At 51.5% G+C, this 24,370-nt stretch overlaps 1 protein-coding gene across 1 annotated transcript; it reads left to right on the forward strand.

Moving 5' to 3' along the window:
• The first annotated feature begins 8,251 nt into the window (after positions 1-8,251).
• On the forward strand, positions 8,252-19,363 carry ADGRF3 (adhesion G protein-coupled receptor F3). The gene is made up of 13 exons (XM_075557252.1): positions 8,252-8,335; positions 9,668-9,728; positions 10,620-10,760; positions 11,162-11,344; positions 11,676-11,682; positions 11,916-12,148; positions 12,651-12,863; positions 13,503-13,646; positions 13,867-14,063; positions 14,477-14,656; positions 14,871-16,253; positions 19,052-19,093; positions 19,184-19,363. Exons 1-13 carry the CDS (start codon positions 8,252-8,254, stop codon positions 19,361-19,363), a joined length of 3,048 nt encoding a protein of 1,015 aa, XP_075413367.1.
• The last annotated feature ends 5,007 nt before the right edge of the window (positions 19,364-24,370 follow it).

Raw genomic sequence — 24,370 nt, forward strand, 5'->3', positions numbered from 1 at the left:
TGGGCCTCAGAGGCCATGGTAAGGACTTCTGATTATGTTGCAAAAACAGACCAAACCAACTGCCCTTTGGTGGATGCTGACTCACAGAGATCCCATCAAATTCAAATTCAAACATACTGCCATTCAATTGATTCTGGCTCATAGCCACCTTATAGGACAGCATTGAATACCCCCATTGGATTTCCAAAACTGTAAGTCTTTGTGGGAGCAGAAAGCCTCATCTTTCTCCTGAGGAGTAGCTGCTGGTTTTGAACTGCCGACCTTGTGGACAGAGCAGAACTGCTTCATATGGTTTCCTACCTTGTCATCTTTATGAAATCAGCAATCCAGGTCTTTTAAACTCAAGTTTGAATCAATGACTTTACAGTTAGCAGCCAAACGCTTACCATTGTACCGCCAGATCCCTAAGCAATAGTTTCTCAAACATATAGTAGTAACTCTATGTTTAACTTTTGAGGGATGCTCAAAAGTTCTTCAAAGCTGGCATCATTTTCTATCACCAGTAACAATGTACAAGGAGTTTTCCAGTTTCTCCGTATGCATCCTCTGTGACTCTTGTTACTGTTTATCTTGATGATTATTACTATTATTTATTACAGGGGGCTCTACTAGGTGTAGAGTCATATCCATCATGGTTTGGATTTGCATTTCCATAGTGAATTATAATGCTGAACATCTTTTCATATGTGTGTTGGTCATTTATATGTCTTCTTCAGAGAAATGCCGATTCCATTTCTTTCCCCCATTTAAAATTAGGCTATTTATCTTCTTCCTGGTTTGGAATCCTCTTTAAATTGTCTGGATCCAAGTCTTCTCTCTGGCGTATGATTTTCAAATAGGTTCTCACCCTCTGCGGCTTGTCTTTTCACTTGTTTGCTAGTGTTGTCGGAGGTGCAAACATTTCTCATTTTGATGAAGTCTAATTAATGATGATTTTTCCTTTATCACTTATGATTTTGATGCCAGAGTCCCAGAGATTTACTACTAGGTTCTCTTCTTCTAAAAGTTGTATTTTTAACTCCTACGTCTCTGTCTGTGGTTGATTTTGAGATGGCCTTTGTGTGCGGGAGTCTGAGGCATGTCCAGATCCATTCTGGGGCCTGTGGGCACCCAGTCACACTATACCCGCTGCCCCTCATCCCCCCGGGTTGTCTTGGCAGCTTTGTCAAGAATCCATTGATCATAAATGCTGAACTATGTCTCTGAACTCTCAAGTCACCGATACTCCTTTACAGAACGGATTCTGACTCATGGTGACCCAATCTAGATAGTTGTTGTTAGGTACCGTCGAGTCGGTTCCGACTCACAGCGACTTTATGTCCAAGAGGGTGACACAGCACCTGGTCCTGTGCCATCCGCACATTTGCTCGGGTCTGTGGTTGCAGCCACTGTGTCACTCCATCTTGTTGAGGGGCGTCCTCTTTTCTGCGTCCCCTCTACTTGACCAAGCATGATGTCCTTCTCAGGGACTGGTCTCCAGGGACTGGTTTTTCATGCTGTAGGGAGCAGATTGTCTCATTTGTTTCCTGCAGAGAAGCTGGTAGGTTTGAACCACCGACCTCACAATTCACTGTCCCGTGCTTACCTGACAGCGCCCCCTGGACTCCTCATACAAGTAGTGTGTTGGATTATAGGCATCTTTGTTCTTGTGCTGTCTAGAGGATTTATTTCTGCAGTAAGGAAACCATTTGCTAGCCAGGCAGTGTTATTATTGTTCTGGGCGGCGATACCTAAATGCCTTGCAGAGAGCAATTTTTACCATTGTCCTATTTCGATGGCAGTTTGCGGGGTGGCGACACGTTGAAATTCTGATTCCCCAGAAAACTACCGTTAGGGAGTGTGGGGAAATTGTATTTTACTTCCATCCTCTTATAACAGCTAAAGATAGAGTCCTGGTGGCATCATGGGCTATGAACTGAGCTGCTAGCCACAAGGTTAATGGTTCAAACCCACCAGTGGCTGTATGAGTTGGCATCGACTCAATGGCAGTGAGTGTAGATTTTGTTGTAGTTGTTGTTAAGTAGACTGATGTCGTAGCCCTGTTAGCATAATGGGCATGCACTGGGCTACTAACCACGAGTTCGCCAGTTTGAAACCCGCTGATATGAGAGAGAAAGAGGAGGCCTTCTACTCCCATGAAGAGCTACAGCCTAGGAAACCCGGAGGAGCAGTTGTACCCTGTCCTATAGGGTCACTATATGTCCAAGCCAACTCGGTTGCAGTGAATTTGGTTTTTTGGAGGAGGTTTTAAAAGGAGTCTTGGTCAAGTAGTGGCTTGCATGCTGACCAGCTGACCTACAGCAATTCAAACCCACCGCCTCTCTGTGAGATGGAAGGGAGGCTTTCTCCTCCTCAGGAACCCCCAGGAGCAGTGCTCCCCGTCCCACCTCACTGCCACGGAGTCGATGCCATTTCATAATGACCCTATAGGGCAGAAGAACTGCCCCCGTGAGTTTTTGAGACTGTAACTGTTTACAGGAGTAGAGAGCCCCGTCTTTCTCCCAAGGTGTGACTGGTGGTTTCAAACAGCTGACCTTAGCAGCCCAACTCTTAACCACTACAGTACTAGAGAATTGACGCATGGCAGCTAAAGTAGGTGTTGAAACGGGGAAGAATGGATTCTCCAACCTCCTCAATTTTCAAGATTGTTCTGGCTACTCTGGGTCCTTTTGCATTTCCATATGATTTTAGAATCAGCATGTCAGTCTTAGAAAGAGTTGTAGAAAAAAATAAAGCCAGATGGAATTTTGAGAAGCATCTTGTTAAATTTGAAGACCAATTTTGGAACTGTTACCTTTTTAGCAGTAAGAAGTCTTTGGTCCGTGAACATGGAGTGATAGAGTTACCGTATATACTAGAGTATGAGCCGAGTTTTTTCAGCACATTTTTTGACATTATACATTTTTATTGAAAGACATTTCCATTCTTTTGTCTATGGTTTTTTCTGTGTACACATAGTTTGCTTTATTTTAATTTTTAAAATACTTTTACTGGGGGCTCTTACATCTCTTATCACAATCCATACATTCATCCAGTGTGCCAAGCACATGTGCACATATGCCGCCATCATCATTTCAAAGCATCCTCTTCCCACTTGAGCCCCTGATATCAGGTCCCCATTTCTTCCCCCTCCCCCATGCCCTCCCTCCCTCATGAGCCCTTGATAAGTTATAGATTATTTTTTCCATATCTTACATCATCCTCCGTTGCCCCTCACACACTTTTCTGTTATTCATCCCCCCGGGAGGTGGTTCTACATTGATCCTTGTGATTGATTCCCTCTTTCTCCCTCCACCCTCCCCTAATCCTCCTGCTATCTCTACTCTCATCGTTGGCCCTGAGGGGTTTATCTATCATGGATTACCTGTATCTCGGGCTCTTATCTGTAGCAGTGTGCATGCTCTGGTCTAATCTGATTTGTAAGGTAGAATTGAGGTCATGATAGTGGGGTGAAGGAAACACCAAAGAGCTAGAGGAACATTGTGTATTTCATCGGTACTGTACTGCACCCTGACTAGCTTATTTCTTCCCTGTAACCCTTCTGTGAGGGGATGTCCAATTATCTACAGATGGTCATTGGATCTCCACTCCATTCCTGTTCCTTCCTGCCCCCCACCTTCACCTTGGGTGTGTTTTTATTCTGGGTCTTAGATACCAGATAGCTGATCCCATCGACACCTCATGATCACACCAGCTGGGTGTCAGCACATTTTTTATGCTGAAAAAGCCCTCCAGTTTTTGTGGTAAAATTAGGTGCCACGGTGTATACTCAAGTATATATGTATATATAAATTATATATATATATATAATTTTTGGTTTTTAAAATTTCTTTCAGCATGTTAGTTTTCAGTGTTCAAGTTTCACACTACTTTTGGGAAATTTACTCTGATGTAGTTTATTCTTTTTGTTGAGATTGTGATTGGAATTACTTTCTTAATTTCACTTTCGGACTATTCCTTGTATAGAAATGCAACTGAAAAAGAAGAAGAAGAAAAAAGAAATGCAACTGATTTTTGTACATTGAACTTATGTCCTGTCACCTTCCTGAACTAATTTATTACCTCTAATTTTAGTGACCACTCTAGCATTTTCTATGAACAAGATCTGATTATCTGCAAAGCAAGATAGTTTCATTTCATTTCCAACCTGCCTGTTATGTCCTTTCTCGTTCCAGAGGACCCTGGTGGGACAGTGGGTTAAGTATAGCTGCTCTGTGGAAGAAAGACGAGACTGTCTGTTCCTGTGGAGATTTGAAGAAGGATGACTCTGCTCTGTGATGTCGCTATGGGCCTAGTCTGGGTTCTAATGGTCCCAGATGGCACCCCAGCACAGAGTTCCCATGCCTTCTTCTGACTGCTCGCCCAGAGGTCTTCTTCGGTTCTTTGAAGATCTCAACTCTGTTTCAAATAGTCATAGTTACAATATGAACTGAGGAAGGAGCCTTGGTAATCCGATGCTAACCCAAAGGGGGTGGATTGAACCACTCACTGGCCCCGCGGGGGGAAAGACAGACGTGAGGATCCATTCCCATGCAGATCACAGTCAGCCGCTGCTCCGCCTTTGGGCTGAGATCAAGTGTAATGACCACAGTCTAAGAAGCCCTGTGGGGCAGGTCCACACTACTGTTAGTGTCCTTATGAGTCAGCATTAACTTCACCGCGACAGGTTTGGTTGGGGATTGGTATTCATAAAATACGCTTGAAACATCACCACATGAGAGTAGATGGGATGGCTTTGTCTTTTAGACAAAGATGGCACCCGAGGCAAAGAACAAGCCCCTGTCCTCCCCAAACGGCAGCCAAAGCAAAGGCATTAAAGGCCAAGAAGGTCGTGCGGAGAGACGTCCACAGCCCCCCACACAAATAAAGATCTGCATGTCACCCGCTCTCTGGAGGCCAAAACACTGAAGCTCAGAAAACCCAAACGCACTGCCTTCAGGTCGATGCCCACTCAGAGCGGCCCTGGAGAAGCGGGTAGAACTGCCCTGTGAGTTCCCGACGGGGTAACCTTTTATGGGATCAGACAGTCCTGTCCTTCTCCTTCAAAGGGGCAGGTGGTCTGGAACTTCAGACCTGTGGTTAGCAGCTGAACACATAACCACAAGCCACCCGTGCTCCTGAGGCTAAGAAGGCAGCCCACATAGCCTCGGACGAGCGCCCCAGGGAGAACCAAGCTTGGCCACGCCGCCATCACCAAGTTCCCCTGACCCCTGAGGCAGCCCCTGAGGAAGACGAGATGGGACGCACTTGGGTTCCCTGTGATGCCAAGGCCAGAAAGCCCCGGATCATGTGGGCTGTGAAGAAGCTCGGTGACAATGACATAGACGATGTCAACACCTGGATCCAGCTAATGGCAGAAAGAGGCATCCGCTTAGCCCGCGTAGCCTGTCTCTGATGCTTTAGATGTTCCAGAGAATCGGGGTCACCTACGCTGAGTCCAGCTGGCTAATGCTAAATTTAAACTCTCAATACACTAAAAAAATTAAAATTGTCAAAAAGAGTACAGGTCACTCCACGACAGAATGACTTCACTTGGTTTTACAAATGTATTTAAACCACCCCTTTCTAACAGACCGTTTGGCCCATTCATTTGCTGTAGCAAGCACGTCTTCACCGAGCATCCTGTTTTTGCAGACTTGTGAAAGTACACATTTGTCGACACGGAATGTAATCAATATTTTGTTCTTCAATCATTAACTAGTAGCTGTTATTCAGACTTTAACTCTGGTTCATGTGTTCGTTTGTTTTCCCCTTTGGCACGGCTAAGGCAGAAAGTTCTTACGGTAATCAAAGTAGCTGTCTGTTTAATCCTGAGGGCAGCTGGCGCCTTTGTAAGGAGCCCCGGGGGCATCATGGGTGACATGCTTGACCTCTAGCTACCGTGTCCTCAGTGACTCAAATCCACCAGCTGTCCTGTGGGGGAAAGCTGAGGCTGTCTACCTTTGTCACCAAGACCCATGTAAGGTTTCTTCTGTGAGTCAGAATCAACACCAATGGCAGTGGACATTTTTGTTTCTGCCTTTTTACCCTAACATGTAATTTTTATGCCAAACAAAAGTCTTTAGATAGTAAAATTATCTCCTTGCTGGGTTTGGGGTATATGTCTTGTTTAAACTGCCTTCCTCAATTCAGAATTGTGTTGTAATTACTTAAGAATCTCTTCTTCAGCACACCAGCCTATGCGATCACAAGGTGCCAAAGGGACCAGGTATAAGGCATCATGCCAGAAAAAAAAACATATATATATACCATAGTGAATGAAGGGAGGAGTGCAGAGTGGAGACCCAAAGCCCATTTGTCGGCCACTGGAGATTCCCTCATAGAGGGGTTTAGGAGAGGAGATGGGTCAGTCAGAGTGCAATGTAGTACCGATGAAGAACACAGCTTTCCCCCAGATTCTGGATGCTTCCTACCCCCAACTACCATGATCCGAATTCTACCTTGCAGGACTGGATAGAGCAGAGGATGTACACTGGTGCATATGGGGGCTGGAGGCACAGGGAATCCAGGGTGGATGATACCTTCGGGACCAGGTGTGTGAGGGGCGATGCTGGGAGAGTGGAGGGTGAGTGGGGTGGAAAGGAGGAACTGATTACAAGGATCCACATGTGACCTCCTCCCTGGGAGATGGATGGCAGAGAAGGGGCGGGGGAGGGAGACTCCGGATAGGGCAAGATATGACAAAATAACAATCTATATCAAGGGCTCATGAGGGAGGGGGGAGCAGGGAGGGAGGGGAAAAAAAAGAGGACCTGATGCAAAGGGCTTAAGTGGAGAGCAAATGCTTTGAAAATGATTAGCGCAAAGAATATACGGATGTGCTTTATACAATTGATGTATGTATTATGTATGGATTGTGATAAGAGTTGTATGAGCCCCTGATAAAATGTAAAAAAAAAAAAGAATTTCTTCTTCTACAAGCAGCCATCAAAGTGAGGCATCAACTAAGACCACATGGGAGAAGGGCACCAGCCTGTGTGATCCAAGGATTGCAAAGCAGATCATCCCGATCAAAGGAGGGAATGGTATCAACACTTCGATTGTGAACACCTGGCTTGCAGAAGGCTGTGGATGACAGTGGAAATCCAAAATCCATCTGCAGGATCCACACATGGATAAGCTGCCAGTGAATCCCCTCTGATCATCGTTGAGGGCTGTGAGTCGCATTGCTAGCAGACAGAGAGTATTGTGAAGTCAACTATGGCAGATGTAGTTGGGGCAAAACAAAATAGCATATCATTTGATCTCCCTTTTGACCCACTGGGAAAAAAAGCAAAGGAGAAATACACGTAGATGAAGCCCCTGGGGAACCCCCTCTGGCCATGGACCAGGGATGTGAACAGCCTAGCTAACGTGCAGAGTGGATTGGAAAGTGGTTCCTTGCAGACGCGGTGAGGTTAAAAGTTAGCACCCTTTCCTTTCATCACCCACATGACCCATTTAAATTTGTTCTCATTTTTAATGTTTTCTGCCTTATTCCCTTTTAAAGCTTTTCACATATTACCGTGTTATTCTTGTTAGTCTTGGTGTGCTCATGTCTTTCTGTGCATGAAATCCAGGATAGGTAAATCCATAAAGGCAACAACTGGGCTCATTGTTCCTTGGCGGGTGGCGGGGGAGCTTGGGGGGCAATGAGGAGCTGACAGTGACGAGTGAAGAAAATGCTCTTAAACCGACCGCGGTGGGGACTGCACAACTCTTCTTGATGGGATGGAACTATTGACTTGTATGATATGTGAATTGAATGCCAATAAAATTATTGAGGAGGAGGGAATTACTTCTAATGTTCTCCATGTTCCTTTTTACATTTAAATCGTCAGTCTATCTGTAATTTATTTTAGGGGTAGCAATCAAGTGTGAATCTTCTTTTCTGATCGTAGCTTCAGAGAGTTCCAGGACCATCCAAATTCCTGGAACCTTGGGAATGTGGCTTGACTCCGTTATGACATGGTGCTGCTTGTGACCAAGATCCTTATCACAAGCCCTCTCTGCTCACAGAGCCCGTGGCCCAGACCACAGGGGAGCAGAGTTTGACCTCCCTCACCTTTATGGTGGGGCTTCCAGCAGGCACCTCAGTGACCTGAATGCCCATCGGACTCAAAGTCATGGGCTGTGGCACCCCCTCTGTAAATTCAGCCCTGACTCCCTCCCACCTTCCCTCCCACCCCTTCTGTGCCCAGCCCAGCTCTCCGCTGAGGACATTTGCATCCGGTGGCAGCGGGAGGGTTCTTGGGCACTGTTCCACTGAGCCATGGTTGGCTTGGCTGCCCCCCTGCTGCTTCTGGCCGTGACTCTCCCCCTGCTGGGACCACCAGCTGTCCAAGCAGCCCAATCTGTAAGTGAGCTGGGTGAGCACCCAGGGGAGGTGTGGAGAGGGACCAAGAGGCTGGGTCCCTCCGGGTGTGTGGGGTGGGAACAGGCGGTGGCCAGGAAAGGACAGGAGAGAAGAGCCTGGCTTGCCTCGGAATCTCTGAGAAATCAGTCTTATTTCCCAAGACTTCGTCGTGTGCGTGCCGAGAACACTGACCTGTGGTGCATGACGTCCTGTGGGCAAAGGCTCGTCCCATCGAGCCAGCCACTTGATGGGAACAGGAAGCCTTTCCAGATTGGGAAAGCAGTGCCCGACGGCCGGAGAGCATCAGAGGAGGGTAGCAGTCTGCACTAGGACTTTCTGACGCCCATCTCCTGCTTCTCCCAGGGCTGGGGGGACCCCGCCTACCACTGACCCAACTCTACACAAGGGGGTTCAGAAAAACGCATGGAAATCTCCATGATCGTTTCACTCGAGATTTCCACGAGCGTGCTGAAGCCCCCTCATATCTGATCTACATTCCGGTCTAGGCTCCTGCCAGTGACCTGCCACTCTGACTCACAGGGTCAGAGAATGGTCTCCAGAGGATTCGCAATAGTTGGTTTGGGGGTTTGGGTTTTTTTGATTTTTGTTTGTTTTTGTTTTGGGTTTTTTTTTAAATAGTTGTTTTTTTAAAAAAAGAGTAGATAGCCAGACCTTTCTTTCATAGCACCTTAGTGTGGACTCAAAGCTCCTACCTCTTGGTTAGCACTTAACAGTTTTTACCCCCCAGGGATTCCCAGCTATTATCCTGAACTATAGTTAGAGAGACATATACAAACCAAAAAGGACTGCCTCAGCATAAAATTTGGCCAGAGGAAGGAGCTGGCCATAAACCCCTTTGGCCATAGACCCAGAGAGGAAAGGCAGGTCCTGCCTCCTGCTCACCCCCACTGCACGTCCCATGGCATCCCTGGGTGCAGCCAGCTCTGCCCAGTCTCCCCCCCCCACCCCACCCCCAGAGCTCTAGACCAAGCCGTTTCAAGCAGCCCAGAGGCCAGCAAGTCCAGGAAGGAATTAAGCAAAGCATGTTGACTCGAGGTGTGTCTGCTTCCTGGTTTCCAGTGGGGCCTGCGGGCCGGAGCGGGCCCCGCGGGCCGGAGCGGGTCCCCTGGGTCTGCGTCCTAGTGTCTCCTGCCAAGAGCACTTTGCTCTCAGGATGTGCACGCTCGATCCCAGGCAGAAAGGAGAGCTTCCAAAGAGACCGAGTCATGCCCGTGCAGCCAGGCTGGCCCCTGATGCCTCCTGGGAAGAGGGCACCCCTGGGAGGACCAGTGTCCACCTCCCTCAGAGGCCTCTCGTCTTGCTCTGTTCCAGGGCCAGAGTCAAGTCCAAGGGGAACCTGAGCTACCACTAGATGAAGAGAGCAGAGCATCAGGTGAGTGGACGGCCAGGAGGAGGGGGCTGAGAGGAGCTGGTCAGAGGTGGATGGAAGAACTGGGAGTGGGGACGGGGATGAGGACAGAGGATTGGAGCAGAGCCCCAAACCTTTAAGGCCCTAACGCAGTGGTTCTCAACCTTCCTAATGCCGCGACCCTTTCATACAGTTCCTAATGTTGTGGTGACCCCCGTCCCCCCAACCATAACATTATTTTTGTTGCTACTTCAGAACTGTCATATTGCTACTGTTATGAATCATCGTGTAAATATCTGATATGCAGGATGTATCTTCATTATTATAAATTGAATATAACCAAAGCATAGTGATTGATCGCAAACGAATATGCCATTCTATATTGTGAAATATTGATTTCTAATGACAAATAAATGAAACGGTGTGTTGAAGCATGGCGTAGCATGGGTAACAGTCTTCACACCGGGTAATTGCATGTGGGCGGACCCGCCTGGAGACAGATAGAGGAGCGGTGTCTCGGTTCCTAAGATCATCAGAAATAAGTGTTTTCTGATGGTCTTAGGTGACCCCTGTGAAAGGGTTGTTCAACCCCCAAAGGGGTCGCGACCCACAGGTTGAGGACCACTGCCTTAAAGAAACCATTCATCTTGGGGACGGGCATCTGTAGAACTGAGCTTGTTGGGAGGAGGCCAGGGAACAGTGTATCTGAAGGGGCCTTGGTCTAGGGAGGCGTCGCTGCCCTCCTGAGTCCTGCCCCGGGGCCCTTAGAAAGGCTCAGTGAGGAGGCTCTATTCCCCACGCCCCCATTCCTGGGAGACCACATCCCTGTGGAAGGCCACAGGGGGGCTGGCCCCTGGCCTTGTAGCCTCCTCTCCCCGCCCCCCCTGCCCCCAGCTGCCCCGTTTATTCCTGCAGAATCCGTCCTGGTCTCTGTCTATGTCCATCTGGCTTTCTCCAACAAGACCTGGCCCCCAGAACTCTCTCGGACCCTGGCTCCTCCCTCTGCCTGGATCTCCTCATCCCCAACAAGTCTCACTGGTCTCAGCCTCACCACAGGTAGGGAAGCAATCCGACAGCGCCCTGTCTCTCAGTGTCACCCCTGCTGGGACAGGGAGGACTCAGGTCACCCAACCTCCTGCAGTCAGCTTGTCGGGGACACTGGGGGTCCCTCCAGAGTCCCTTGGCTCTTGCTTCCTGGCCCAGCTCCGCCTGCCCTCCCCACCAGACAGACCCTCCGCTTCCAGCTCCATGCTGACAGAAGGATAAAGGGGCAGAAGTGTTGTGGGCCAGGACTTCCCACCTGGCCCCCAAGTCTTTGCCCAGCGCCGAGACGCGGGACCCTTTGAGCCCTGCCTGCGGGGAGGCAGCCCTGTGACTCTGGGATGGTTTCAGATACCCGTTGTTGGTCCTGCCTGCCTGGTTTTCTTAGCCGGCCGGCCTACTCCTTCCTCCCACAGTGTGCCAGGCCAGGAAAGACGGGCGTTTCTGTTGTGAGTGCCTCCCTGGGTACCAGTGGAACGCCAGTGTCTGCTCCCATCGCTCTCCCTGCCCAGACCCCCACAGCCACCAGCCCTGTGTCTGCCTTGTCTTCAGCCATCCCGAGCCTGCCTACTGTCAGCTGCTGCCACCTGGTAAGGAGGGTGGGAAACCTGGAAACCAATGGCCCACCCTGTGTGGAAGGAATTTCTCTGTCCCCGAGTCTCCCCATCCCCACTTCCCCCCTCCCCCACCTTCCAGCTGTCATCATAGAACACAGGCTCTGAGTCTGGGACCCAAATAGTGAGACTAAGGAAAGGGCAGCAGAGTCCAGGGACACAGGACGAGTGGAGAAAGCTCGAGAGGGGGCTGCTGCTAGGTGCCGGTGAGCTGGTTCCAGTCCACAGCGCCCATGCACAGCAGAACCAAGCACAGCCATGCTCACAACTGTCCTGGAGCCCGTCATGGCAGCCACGGTGCCAGTCCATCCCAGAGTGACCTGATTGTTCAGAAGGAGGCTCACAGCCCCTAGCCAGGAGGCTTGGAAGCCACAGGCCAGAGGGGTCCCCATGACAGATAGTATCTTCCAGGCTGGACTGTAGCAGCTACCCTCAGAAGCCCCTTCAGGGGCAATAAAATAGGAGGAGAAGGGAGGGCTGGGGGCAGAGGTGTGGAAGGAGGGAGGGTGCAGCTGCACCCAGGGCCCGGGTCCCTCCAGGGCTGCCTCCTGCCTCCCCTCCCTGCAGTCCCCGGGATGCTGAGCCTGGGCTCCAGACTGCCCAGGCCTGGCAGTACGCTGAACCTGACTCTGCTCCTGCACCACACGGCCACGGACCTGAGCTGGCTCCTGTGGCCCATCGGGCATTCTCGCCCCGTCTCCCTGCAGCCAGGGACGCAGGTGTCCCTGAGCTCTCCCCACCAGGGCCAGGCTGCCCTCAGCATCTTCAACGTCTCCCAGGAGTGGGCAGGTACCAGCTGGTCCCTTCTCCAGGCGTCCCTCTTCCCTCCCCTCTCCCCCTCCCCCCTCTCAGTCCTTCTCCTTTCCCTGCTGCCTCCTGGCCCTCCTCACCTTCCTGTTTATCCGCTGTGGGGTGGGGGGAGGGAGGGGTGGAAAGCATGCCTGAGAGGGAACAGTTTCCATGGGGGCAGTTATCCTGGGGATGAGGCTGGGCACAACGTCCCCATCTCAGACTCCACGTTTGTCTTCCAGATGTCCAAAATGGCAGAGGCAACAGGGGAGTGGGGGGTGGGGCAGCTGCTGGAGGGAGAGAGGGTCCCCTTAGAAGTCCTGGCTCCAGGCAGAGAATCGCTCAGGACATCCTCTGTTGGGCAGGGAACATGCTGTGTCAGGGACATCCTCGGGGTGGAGAGCAGAGGGGGTGGGGGGAGGGCTGGGGTAGGGAGTGGCGAGGGGGACAGAGGGAGCAGAGGAAGTGAGCAGGCTCCGCACTGGGTGTGTGTCTGCTGCAGGCGAATACACGTGCTGCTTCGAGGCTCGGGGATTCCGGTGGGAGCTGCGCCAGGAGGTGAGGGTGCCTTTGCAGGAGGCCGATGTGGCGGGGCTTCCAGACCAGCTCTCCATCTCCTGTGCCCCCTCTGCTGCCGGCTTCCGCCTGAGCTGCTGCATCCCCAGAACAAACCTGTCCTACACAGCCTCCTGGAGCCCAGGAGAGGGCAGCACAGGTAGGAGGCGGGAACCCCGGGAGAGGGGGAGGGCAGTGGGCCTTCTGCATTCAAGAACAGAACCTGCAGTTCCACCGGGGTGTTCTGGGTCCACGTCCAATTGCACTCTCTAGTTTTTTTTAACCCCATTAGAAAAGCCACCCCCACCTCCACCCCACTCAGCCAGTGAGTTGATTCCTGTGCACAGCAACCCGAGAGAGGCTCTCTGAGGAAGTACATCTTTAGGGGAGCACACAGCCTCATTTTTGTCCCTTGGAGCCATGGGTCACCTGAGGTGACCAGTCCAACACTTGCCCCATCGAAACACCAGGGAAAATATGTGGCTCTGATAGTAAAGGTGTTGTGTTTGGGTAATGTTTTCCTCGACGCCATCCCATTGAATCCCTGTGAGATGAGTGTCGGGACATCTCCAATGGACAAATGTGGACACTGTGGTTCAAGTCCTGGAGTTCGAGACACCGGGATGAAACTCAGGCTCCCTGCATCCAAATCCACGTCCTGCCCGCAGACAGTAGTCCCATGCCACGGACCACTTGGTTGACCCCATGTTTCACCCTTTCTAAATGCTAGGAGATCCGGCACGGAAGTCCCGGTTTGCTTCCAGCCCAGGGACCACTCCCTTCCCTGGCCTCGCCCCAGTCTCCTTACTGCAGGCCTCAGACTCCCACTGCCTCGTGCTGGCTGCTCCGGACTGCCCTGCAGCTAATACCACGTACACTTGTGAGCTGCGGAGCCCGGAAACAGCCCCTGTCAGGGTCTCCGTCTCGGTCACCACCATCCAGGGTACGTGGGGTGCTGGGTTTCATTGGCCACCCTTTCTCCTGGCCAGGGCAGCTGGAAGCCAGAGAGCTCCAGGCTTGTCCTGGGAGCACGCGCTCCCTCATCGGCGGGTCCCCTGCCCTGAGCGACAGGGCAGGCTCTGGAGGCGCTGGAGCCCGCAGGGGCGTCTGCCCAAGGAGAGGCTCCCTTTGGAGGCTGAGTGCTCCCCATTATCATTCTCCAGACGGTGACACCGTTTGCTCCACGGAGTTCCTGGTTGTTGATTGGGAGGCCACCAAGGCTGGCTATGTGGCGCAGGCCCCGTGTGCCCAGAACAGACTTGGAAGGATGACCAGGTCCTGCCGGTCTGACGGGTCCTGGGGGCCCATTCACAGTAGCTGCACGGACACCGGGCTTCTGGCTTTGCTGCATAGAACTCGGGTAACATTTCTGGCTGCAGGCCACCCCACCCCCAGCCTCCCCATTTCTCCCTTAGGACTCAAACATTTCCCAACTGGGCGGTCAGTCCCTCCTATGTCCCAGCCTGAAGTCCCAGTGGCTCTGAACTGACCCGGGTAGAGCCCTAGCATGCACTACACCCCCCACCCCCTGCTGTCCTCCACCTGTCCACACCCCTCCCCACACACACCCCAGAACTAGCCTCAAACCTCTGGCCCATCAAGTGTCCAGCCCACTAAGGTGCAGTCAGTGCCTTCTGCTTGGCTCGCCCCCTCTCTGCTTCCTGCTCCTCTGGGACAGATGTGGACTATGGTGGGAGGACTGCTGGAGGGAGGAAGGGGCTGGTCCCACCCTCGTGGGGACCCTCCCATCATCCCAGCTTCCTGTCTGTTCAGCTGCTGCTGGCAGGCCAGGGCCATCCTGCCGAGGAGGTGCCCCATCTCCTGGGGCAGCTGCCAGAACAGGCGGCACGAGTGAGGTCACCCTCGGACTTACAGGCCCTGCTGGGCACCATGACAATCCTGGCTGAGGTGGTGGCAGAGGCCAGGATCCTTCTTGCCAACAGTGACATGAAGGTGAGAGAGCTCTGAGCCACAGCAGGGGGACAGCTGGGCAGCTTCCACTTGCCCTGCCAGGCTGGCCAGCCCCTCTTCCCAGGCCCTCCTCCGCCCTCCTTTTCCTCTCTGGTGTTGGGCATTGCATGGGGCTGGGGCGGGCAGGCTTTTCTGGGCCCGGAGTTTCCAGTGCCCTGACTCGGGGCTGTGGGCACCTCTCTATTGGGTACCACAGGCACTGCTGACAGCCACAGACAAGGTCCTCGCCATGGACAACAGTTCTCTGTGGACCTCGACCCAGGCCCAGGAGCCCTCGGCAGTCTCGGCTCTCCTACTGGCGGTGGAGACCCTGGCACGCAGCCTGCGCCCAAAGGATCACCCCTCCTCCTTCATCTTGCCCAATGTGCAGCTTCAGAGCCAGCTCCTTGGACCCACCGACCCCGAGGACTACAGGGTCTCCTTCTCCACACAGCCCCCACTGCAGGCACAGATCCCCAGGCGCTCACTGGCCCCCCTGGACCACAACAGAGCCAATGTTAGTATTACGAGTCTGGTGCTGCAGAGACTGGACCACCTCCTGCCTTCAAACTATGGACCGGGGCTGGGGGACTCCGTTTATGCCTCTCCCGGCCTGGTCCTCTCTATGTCCATCATGGCCGATGGTCAGGCCATCAACCAGGGAGAGGTCATCATGGACTTTGGGGACAGAAGTGGGATCCCCCACTGTGTTTTCTGGGACCCCGAGCTCTTCCACGGTGAGGGGGGCTGGTCAGACAAAGGGTGCCAGGCACGGGTGGCCAGGGCCCACCCCACCCCTCGGTGTGTCTGCCAGCACCTGACTGCCTTCTCCATCCTCATGTCTCGCCACACGGTTCCCGACAGCCCAGCCCTGGAGCTGCTGAGCCGGCTGGGCCTGGGGGCCTCCATCCTGGCCCTGCTTGTGTGCCTGGGTGTGTACAGGCTGGTGTGGAGGGCCGTGGTCCGCAACAAGGTGGCCTACTTCCGCCACATTGCCCTGCTCAACGTGGTGCTCTGCCTGCTGGCCGCAGACACCTGCTTCCTGGGAGCCCCACTCCTCCCCGCAGGGCCCCAGAGCCCACTCTGCCTGGCTGCTGCCTTCCTCTGCCATTTCCTCTACCTGGCCACCTTCTTCTGGATGCTGGCGCAGGCCCTGATGCTGGCCCACCAGCTGTTCTTTGTCTTCCACCAGCTGTCCAAGCACTGGGTGCTCCCCCTGATGGTGGCCCTAGGCTATCTGTGCCCACTGGGATTTGCAGGGAGTGCCCTGGTCCTCTACCTCCCCCAGGGGAAATACTTAAGGGCCGGGGCGTGCTGGCTGGATGGGAAGGGAGGAGTCCTCTACACCTTCGCCGTGCCGGTTCTGGTCATCGTGGGAGTGAACGGGCTGGTCCTTGTCATGGCTGTGCTGAAGTTGCTGAGACCCTCACTCTCTGAGGGGCCTCAGGTGGAGAAGCGCCAAGCCCTTCTAGGGGTGAGCAAAGCCCTGCTCATTCTCACGCCCATCTTCGGCCTCACCTGGGCACTCAGCCTGGCCACTCTGATCGAGGAAGTGTCCGATGTGCCCCACTACATCTTCACGATTCTCAACACCACCCAGGTGAGGGACAAGGTGGTGGGGGGGTGTTCTTTCTGTCCTTTTAGGTGTTCTGAGTCCCTGGCAGGTGGTACCACGGGGATCTCCTGGTGGGGCCCGAAGAAGCACGTTGTTGTTGTTTTGGGTTTGTCACTGAGTTGAGAGGAGACCACGGGGTGTCCAGGTTTATGTGGTTTGTGGTGCCTTTGGGTTTGGGTGTGCCTCTGACTAGTAGCTGAGAGCTTAATCATTCGCATCAGCCAGTCACTCAATATGCTTCTTAGAGGCTTGAGAATTTTAGAAGGTTTAGGTCTGAATCCTAGATTCTCCACTACCTAGCTGGAAATTTCAGGACAAAGCACATGGCCTCTCAGAGCTTCGGTCTCCTTGTCTATAAAATGGGGATAGCAACAAATACCTTCCTGGCTTGCTCTCTGGCTTGTGAGCTCAAAAGGTTTGTGAGCTCTGAAGTCCCTGTTTGGCATGAAGAAGGAGCTCAGATAAATGTCCTAGTGACCTATGGGACAGGGTAGACTGCCCCTGTGAATTTCTGAGACTGTGACTCTTTATGAAAGTAGCAAGCCCATCTTTCTTCTGAGGAGTGGCTGGTGGTTTTGCACTGCTGACCTTGCGGTTAAGGGCCCAACATGTAACCACTCTGCCACCAGGGGTATGAGTTGGAACTGACTCAACAGCAGTGAGGGGTTTTGTGTTTTGTTCCGAGTTTCAGAGCAATGCATCTGAAATGAACCAAAGATGGGGACAATACTGGCTCCTGGCTCTGGCTTAGCCCCAACCAGGGTCCTTGTCTCCGACTCCCACCCTCCTCTTTCCCAGGGGGCTCTCTGTCTCCGGGGCGGCAGAGCCTGCCCGAGGGAGGGCTCATTCCTCTGCCTCTTCCCCCAGTGTGGACTCACACTGGCATCAAAGCTTCTTTTTTGGTCGCCTTCCTTTTTAAGGAACTTTGCTTTTAGCGGGAAGGATTCCCAAGTGTCTTGTTCCTCTTCTTTCAAAGTACTTGAGGCAGATGTCGTCAGTGGAGAAACCAAGGGACAAGAGGCCACCCGGAGTCCAGGCTTTAATTAGGGACACAGTGGTCCGATGCCATGCTCTGGGCTTCGGGCTTTGTGGAGAGTTAGGGCCAGAAGGACGTTTACGCTTCTGTAGGTTTTTATTTGTTTGTTTTTGACTTTTTCTAGTGAATTGGGTGAAGGTTGGTGGATCAGTTTCCCATTCAACAATTCTGTCTTGCTTGCTTTTCTTGTGCCCTAGGGTAATCTTTTATTTGTTTATTTTTTAATTTCAACAGTCCTGTTGACATGTAACTCATACGCATCTTGTTTCCTGTCATTTATTGAAATCTCCTCAATATAACATCACTTCTTCTGCTCTCTGTACCCGGTTTCCATTTGTCCTCTCCAGGCCCTTCTAAGCTCTGTCCTTGGGTAGATGCTGTGCTGTGAACTCAGATATGCTTGGCTCTTCTAAGGAACGTGGACGTCTCTCAGGTTACTGTTCCCTTGATAGACCTGTCTGTCCTTGACTGGAAGTTGGGCCCTGGGAGCAAGTTCTGTTTCCGACCTGAAGGATGACTAAGGGCCACGGTCTCTGGAGTTCCAGTATTTTCTACCCAACCAGGAAGGCTGGTCTTTCCATGAAACATGCTCATTTCTCCTCCCTTGCCTTCCCTCTTTACAAGACAGTACAACCTCTAATAGGATTGGAGGGGTGCACAAGATGAAGCCGGTCATTAACATCATTAGTAATTCATCCGAGGGCTTGTTGCAGATGGTGAAGCAGGTGTCATTCATGTTCTCGACATGTGCCCTGGGCTCATTTAATCCTTACAACAACCGGTGAACTAGTAACTATCCTGATCCCCATTTTCACCCGAACCAAACCCACTGCCATCGAGTCGATTGCAACCCATTCGGCCCAATCGGACAGGGTAGAACTGGCCCCGGTTGGCTTCTGAGACTGTCACTCTTTACAGGAGCAGGCAGTCTCCTCTTTCTCCCACGGACAGCCTGGTGCTTTTGAACCGCTGACCTTGAGGCTAGCAGCCGAGTGTGCAACCCACTCTGCCACCAGGGCTCCCTATCCCCTACTGAAGGGCAGGGAGACATAGCCTGCACAAGCTCACCCAGCTGAGCGGTGACGGCGTGGCCTCACACCAGGTGCGGCCCATGGTGGTCATGCTCTTCACGACGACGAAGACACCATCGCAAAGAGAAAGCAGGGACTTGTCAACCCCCACTCCTTGATAGCCCCTGTTACTGTTGCCACAGTAACAGTCCAAGCAAACAAACAAAGCATTAAGAAAAGCCCCCCCCCCCCTACCAGGGGAGGGACAAAGAAACCAACCAAGCCCCGGACTCAGTGCCATCGGGTCTGTGACGGTGCGCAGTGACCGCACAGGACAGGGTAGAGCTGCCTGTGGGTTTCTGGAATGGTCACACGCTGTGGGAGCAGAAAGCCCTGTCTTTCTCCCACGGCCAAGAAAGGGAGGGGAAATGTTCATAGGGTGCACTTAATGTTGGTAAATTGGATTTAATGTGAATTATTTCTCAATGGAAATTACAAATAAATTGATAGAAAGAAAGAGGTTGGATGAGGAAGAGCAAGAGAAAAGAAAATCACTAGGAATGGGTCCTCGGCACCAAATGGCTGGCACTCACAAGCCGAGAAAAAAACAAGCAGACAGGAAGCCCTGAGCTGTGTGTTAGACCAGAGGAAAGAGCTTGAGGGACGAGGGGGCCGGAGAGTTGATTTAGGTAGCTCTCCCTTCATTGACCACCTGTTCCCCGTGCCCCTCTTCTCAGGGTGTCTTCATCTTACTGTTCGGCTGCCTCATGGACAAGAAGGTACGTCTGCCCACCTGACCGCTCCTGACTAGCGCTGTCCCCAGGCTAGACTTGGGCTGACTTAGCCCCGACCCCCGGCTTCTCCGGCAGGTTCAAGAGGCTTTACTCAGGCGCTTCTGCCACAGGCGGCCTGCGGGCTCCACCATTTCCCTGGTGAGTTGTGGCTTCCAAGCCCGTTCCATCCCGGAATGCAGACCCAGGTGTATTGGACCCTTTTCCCCAGAGGGGACGAGCAGAGCCAGAACTCTAGAGAAGATGGGAGCTTGTTGAAGAACAGTCAGGGTTCAGGCCCTTTCCGTCAGGGCTCAGGAGCTGTCTTCCTGGGTCCCTGAGCCCCCAGGGACTGCTCCAGGCCCTCCTGGTTGTTTCGGTCAGCCTGGAACAGTGGGGTCCTCACACATGGGAGTGCCCATAGCTGAGGGAAAAGTTCTGGGTTCCGTGCGGCCCAGGCAGGTCAGCTTGGCATTGCCAGCCTGGATACTGCAGTCACCCTAACGCCACGATCGATCGGCCCTTTGTGCCTTTTCCTAGGCTACGAATGAAACCTTCATCTCAGAACAGAGCAAAGGAAGGCGGCCGAGCCCCAGGTGAGAACGAAGCGTTCTTGAGAGCAGGAGACAGCACTGTGAAGGCACAGGTGGGCAGTGGGCTGCTCACCACGAAACGGTTGGTGGTTCAAACCCACCAGCCACTCTGAGGGTGAAAGGTGAATGCTTGGCCACCTCGGGAGCCCAGTGTGTCGGAGCGGGCACCACTGTGGTGGGTTTGGTTTGATGAGTGTGGGGTGAGGGTGGGTGTGGCAAAGCTCTCCCAGCCCACAGGGCAGAAAGGCGGCTTTGCCCAGAGAGGCGATCCTGAGGGGGCCGTGGAGAGCGGAGGCCTCGGAGATCTTGGCTGGGACCATCGCCAGCCTCTCTGACTCAGTTCACTCGGAAAACACATTTGCACATAATCAGTTTCTCAAGTGGCTTGGAAACCCTTGGGGGCTTTCAGAGGTGAAGGAATTGCCAGTATTGAACTTGGAGACCAGAAGGGGAAGAGCTGGCTGAAATGGGTCAAGGTGTCACCAGCCCAACAGCTTTAGGGAGACCCCCCCCCACCCGGACAAAGAAGTAGTGTTCCTGAAAGGAAGCTGCCAGTGTGTGCTTGCAGCCGCCACCCTGGGCCCTAGGCCAATCCTCCGAACCCTCCTCCCTCGCCAGTCGACTCAACCCTGGGGAAAAGCAGATGTATGTTTCCATCGTCACACGCCGTTCTCCTGCAACTTACCTGTCCCCAGTCCTAAGCCGTCCAAGCAAGAATAGCCCGAAAAACTAGCTGAAATCACCTGGTGAATAAGCCAGGCCCTGTTCTAAAATTAACCAAGTACCCGCTGCCACTCAGTTAAAGTGAAAACAAAAAGTTGACTGTGGACAAGAGTTTCCTGAAATGGACACATCGTCGCACCCAGATCCGGGTAGAATGGGGTCTCAAATTGCAGACGCATTCACTCAAACACAAACGGCCAGACAAAAACCTGAGCGCCATCACATCGCTTCTGACCCATAATGACGACAGGACAGACACGACTGCCCTGTGGGTTTTCCAGGATGGTCAATCTTGATAGAAGCAGAGAGGGAGTGACTGGTGGTTTCAAACTGCCGACCCTGAGGTTAGCCGTCCAGCGCATCAGGGGGAATAAACCAAGAGCCGTGGCTGGCAGATGTGAAGGGGGTATAGCACAAGTGACCCGGGTAGGGCTAACCGTTCTGAAACACTTCTCTTAACATCACTCAGTCTATTTGTTAACCGCCGGGGATCTGTGGAACCAGACATGAGGTCAAGAACGACCAAGTCCATGTGCATGTTTGCCTCTTCCTCTAATCGGAACATAGCAAGCTGTGCTTCTGCTGCAGTGGTAGATTTACAGAGTTAGCACGGGACATGCTCTCAGTGAGCGAGTGAAAATGAACTCTGATCTGAGGGCGTCTGGAAGTGAGATCTAAGACCTCCTTGACTGAGGTGGACTCCCTCTTGGTTACAACTGCAGGCTTCGCCTTCCCTTGGCATTATCGATTCTACTTCCTTTCCCCCAAGGAGAGTGGTTCTCAACCTTCCTCGTGCCGTGACCCTTTCAGACAGTTCCTCATGTGGAGGTGACCCCCACCCCCAACCATAACATTATTTTTGTTGCTACTCCATCACTGTCATGTTGCTACTGTGATGAATCGGCAACCCCTGTGAAAGGATCATTCAACCCCCAGAGGGGTCCCAACCCACAGGTTGCGAGCTGCTGGCCTTGGACCTGTTGGCTGAAAGTAGTCTCCCGAGGATAAAATGCATAAACATTCTTGACAAACATTATTTTAGCCAAAACATTTCTCACAAAGGCTAGAAGCAAATCAAACTCACTGCCACTGAGTTGGTGCTGACTCATAGCAACCCTGCAGGGCAGGGCAGCACTGTACCTGGGGGCTCCCGAGAGGGAACCACTGACAGTGCTGTCTTACTCGTCCCCAAAAGCATAAGCCCTTCTGGAACTGGTTTGTACAGGAGGTATTCTTCTCAGGTCAACCTGTCATTTAATCCAAAATGAAGCGCGATTCTAGATCTGGACCAGCCGTCTTTCGTCATGCCAAACACCCCAGTTTTAGATCCACTCACACATCACAAAGTTCAAAATAATCACCAACAAAACTGTCTCCATCAGTGTTTAACTTACACAGCAATACATGTCCCATGTTTGGTAAAAAATGGCTCTTAACTATTCAGTGATTTCTGATTATTTTTTCTTGGTAGTTATGCAGAAAGGACGACTTAATTGGCAAGAATGCTGACCACCGTCGGAGGCCAAGGACGGACTTGGGTTTGTTTGTTTTTAAAGTTTAGTAGGTGAAATTAACAGGTTATTTCTATTTTTTAAAATGTTAAAATAAAAAGGTTTCATAAACTTGTCTGTTTATAAAGAAGCACGCACAGGAGCCCATTTGTAAAAATGCATAACCACCTTCTAAGGAATAGTGAGAAAATACCAAGAATTAAGAGAGAAAAATGACACACACTAAAAAACATTTTTTTTATGATGGTTTGGTGAAAGCTTACAGATCCTATTAGTTCTGCCTCCGACCATTGATACGCGCTTTTGTTTCATGACTTCAGTTGGAATCCCTTCTTCCCCGGGTCCCCATCTCCATCCCTCCTGGCCATTCCTGAGCCTTCCTGCTTTCTGAGCTTTTTGGGGGACAAGCACTGCTCCTGGCCTCACGGGGTTACTTGCTTGGAGACATATGTTCCTCGGTGTTCCTGGTCACTCTATTGGCCTGCTGTTTGACTGGAAGCTCATCTCCAGGGGTGAGTTCAGTCCCAGGCTTGACGGGTGTGCAAGGACAGTTCCCCCAGTCGTGGCAGTTCCACCAGTCTCTCTAAATCCAGAAATTCATTATCTTTTTCATGATTTTAAATTTGGTTCTACATTTTCTTCTAGAACTTTCTGTAGTCCTGATGAATCAGTAGAAGTGGCTGGCAACAGCTAGTTCGCCTGTCTCATCTCTGGGTAGTGGGGGTTGTGGCTCAGGTGGATCGCTCATTCGTCTCTGAGGCTACCTGTTCCCTGAAGACTTTGATTTCCTTCACTGTACTTTGCTCCAGATGGGGAGAGACGAACAGTTGCGTCTCAGATGGCTGCTCGCTGGCTTTCAAAACCAAAATAGAATGAACCATGTTATGCGAACAGACTGATGTGTCCCCAAGACTGTGGTCTTAAGCCCCAAGTCCCAGCGACTCCTTTCCCTCCAGGTGTTTATTTAAGACTAAGAAGTTTACAGAACGTTTTTCCTGTATGCTTTGCTATCGACATGACTGGACAAGGGGGTTTCAAATAGACTGTGGATAAAATGGAATCGAAAGATGCTCAGTAGCAAATATAATTTATTTCCTCTGCCAAGCAGGTACATGCATGCAGGTGTAGTCCTGTTTCCCATTCCACCCACAGGTTATTGTTTGTTGTTGTTGCTAATGCAGGGTTGTTTATGTAATCACAGGTACCTTTGTCATCTGTAGTTAATATGCACCACTCAGGGCCTGCCATTGTCCTGGTCTGTGGGATACAGAAGGATTTCTCCCAAGCTGTCTCCCCCAAATATATGCCAGACAGCTGCTTGGGAACAACTGTACTTGGAGGTCATCAGAAGTTGGTCAGGGGTTATTCCCCCTGAGAGCTATCAACTATCCAGAGCAGGTAGTCACCACTGTTTATCCCACAACAAATAGGGCCCACTCCCTTCTGATAAGGAGAGTAGTTGTTTCCTTGTAGGAGACCCCAGAGAGGTCAAACCCACCCAAGGATGATCAAGGTTAGGTCGCCATCTTGAATCTAGGATCCGCCCATCTTGTCATGTGTCTACCCCCAGTCCCTCTTCCTATTGCGTGTATGTCCCTAGACCACCCCTTCTGATTACTGTATTACCTATAGTACAGCCCCTTCCTGTGACGTATGTCTTCACCTGTAATTAGGGTGCTTGCATGTCCCCAGAGAAGATAAAAAGCCTGGGCTAGCATTAAAGATCTCTCCTCTCTCTCTCTCCCTCTCCGTGGACCATCGAGTAGAGCTGAGGTGAGCATGCTGCCATGAAACGTGTTTGACTCCATTTATTTCAATATATCACTTCTATCTCTCATGCTCTCTGTAACTTTACTATGATCTTTACTTATTATCGCTGTACAAATGCGCCTACCGGATCCGTAATGATGTGTTAGGGGCTGGCTTCCCCTGACACTGGTCCACCATGCTGACCTCCTAATTGTGTGTTGCCTTTCCCTTTACCCAAGTTAATGCAGGCACACGCTAACATTTAAAAATGGCAGGATCAAGATGTCTAGATCAAGACAAGATACAGAGAAGATTCAAGAAAAGTCACCAGAGAGCATTTGGCTGAATTTACTAACGGATTCAGAAGAGCAAGACAGCAGATTCTTTTTGTTTTGATGGGTCTTTAGGAATGAAATGGAATGAAAATCGTTTCTCTTCAAATAAAAATGGATATGCTACCATATGCGGTTGAGAACATCCTTCTTATAACTATGTAATGATTTGTGTGAATATTTTAATTATGAATAAACTCATCAAAACATTTCTTTGAAAGGATCCAATAATATTTTCAAATAGAAAATAGCAACTCGAGTAATTATAATGCTTTTGGTCTGTTTTAGGGTACAAAGGAGACCCCGATCTCAAATATAGTTTAAGAATATTTAGTAACTCTTAAGAGGGACAAAGGGAACACATTGACACAGGCATGT

This window comes from Tenrec ecaudatus, chromosome 8, assembly GCF_050624435.1.
Source record: "Tenrec ecaudatus isolate mTenEca1 chromosome 8, mTenEca1.hap1, whole genome shotgun sequence".
Taxonomy (NCBI): domain Eukaryota; kingdom Metazoa; phylum Chordata; class Mammalia; order Afrosoricida; family Tenrecidae; genus Tenrec; species Tenrec ecaudatus.

Excerpts from the sequence above, each read along its gene's own strand:
- ADGRF3 (XM_075557252.1), top strand. The coding sequence starts at position 8,252 with ATGGTTGGCTTGGCTGCCCCCCTGCTGCTTCTGGCCGTGACTCTCCCC. Across the intron at positions 14,064-14,476 it reads CTTTGCTGCATAGAACTCGG|CTGCTGCTGGCAGGCCAGGG; the intron begins GTAACATTTCTG and ends CTGTCTGTTCAG. Across the intron at positions 16,254-19,051 it reads CGATTCTCAACACCACCCAG|GGTGTCTTCATCTTACTGTT; the intron begins GTGAGGGACAAG and ends CCCTCTTCTCAG.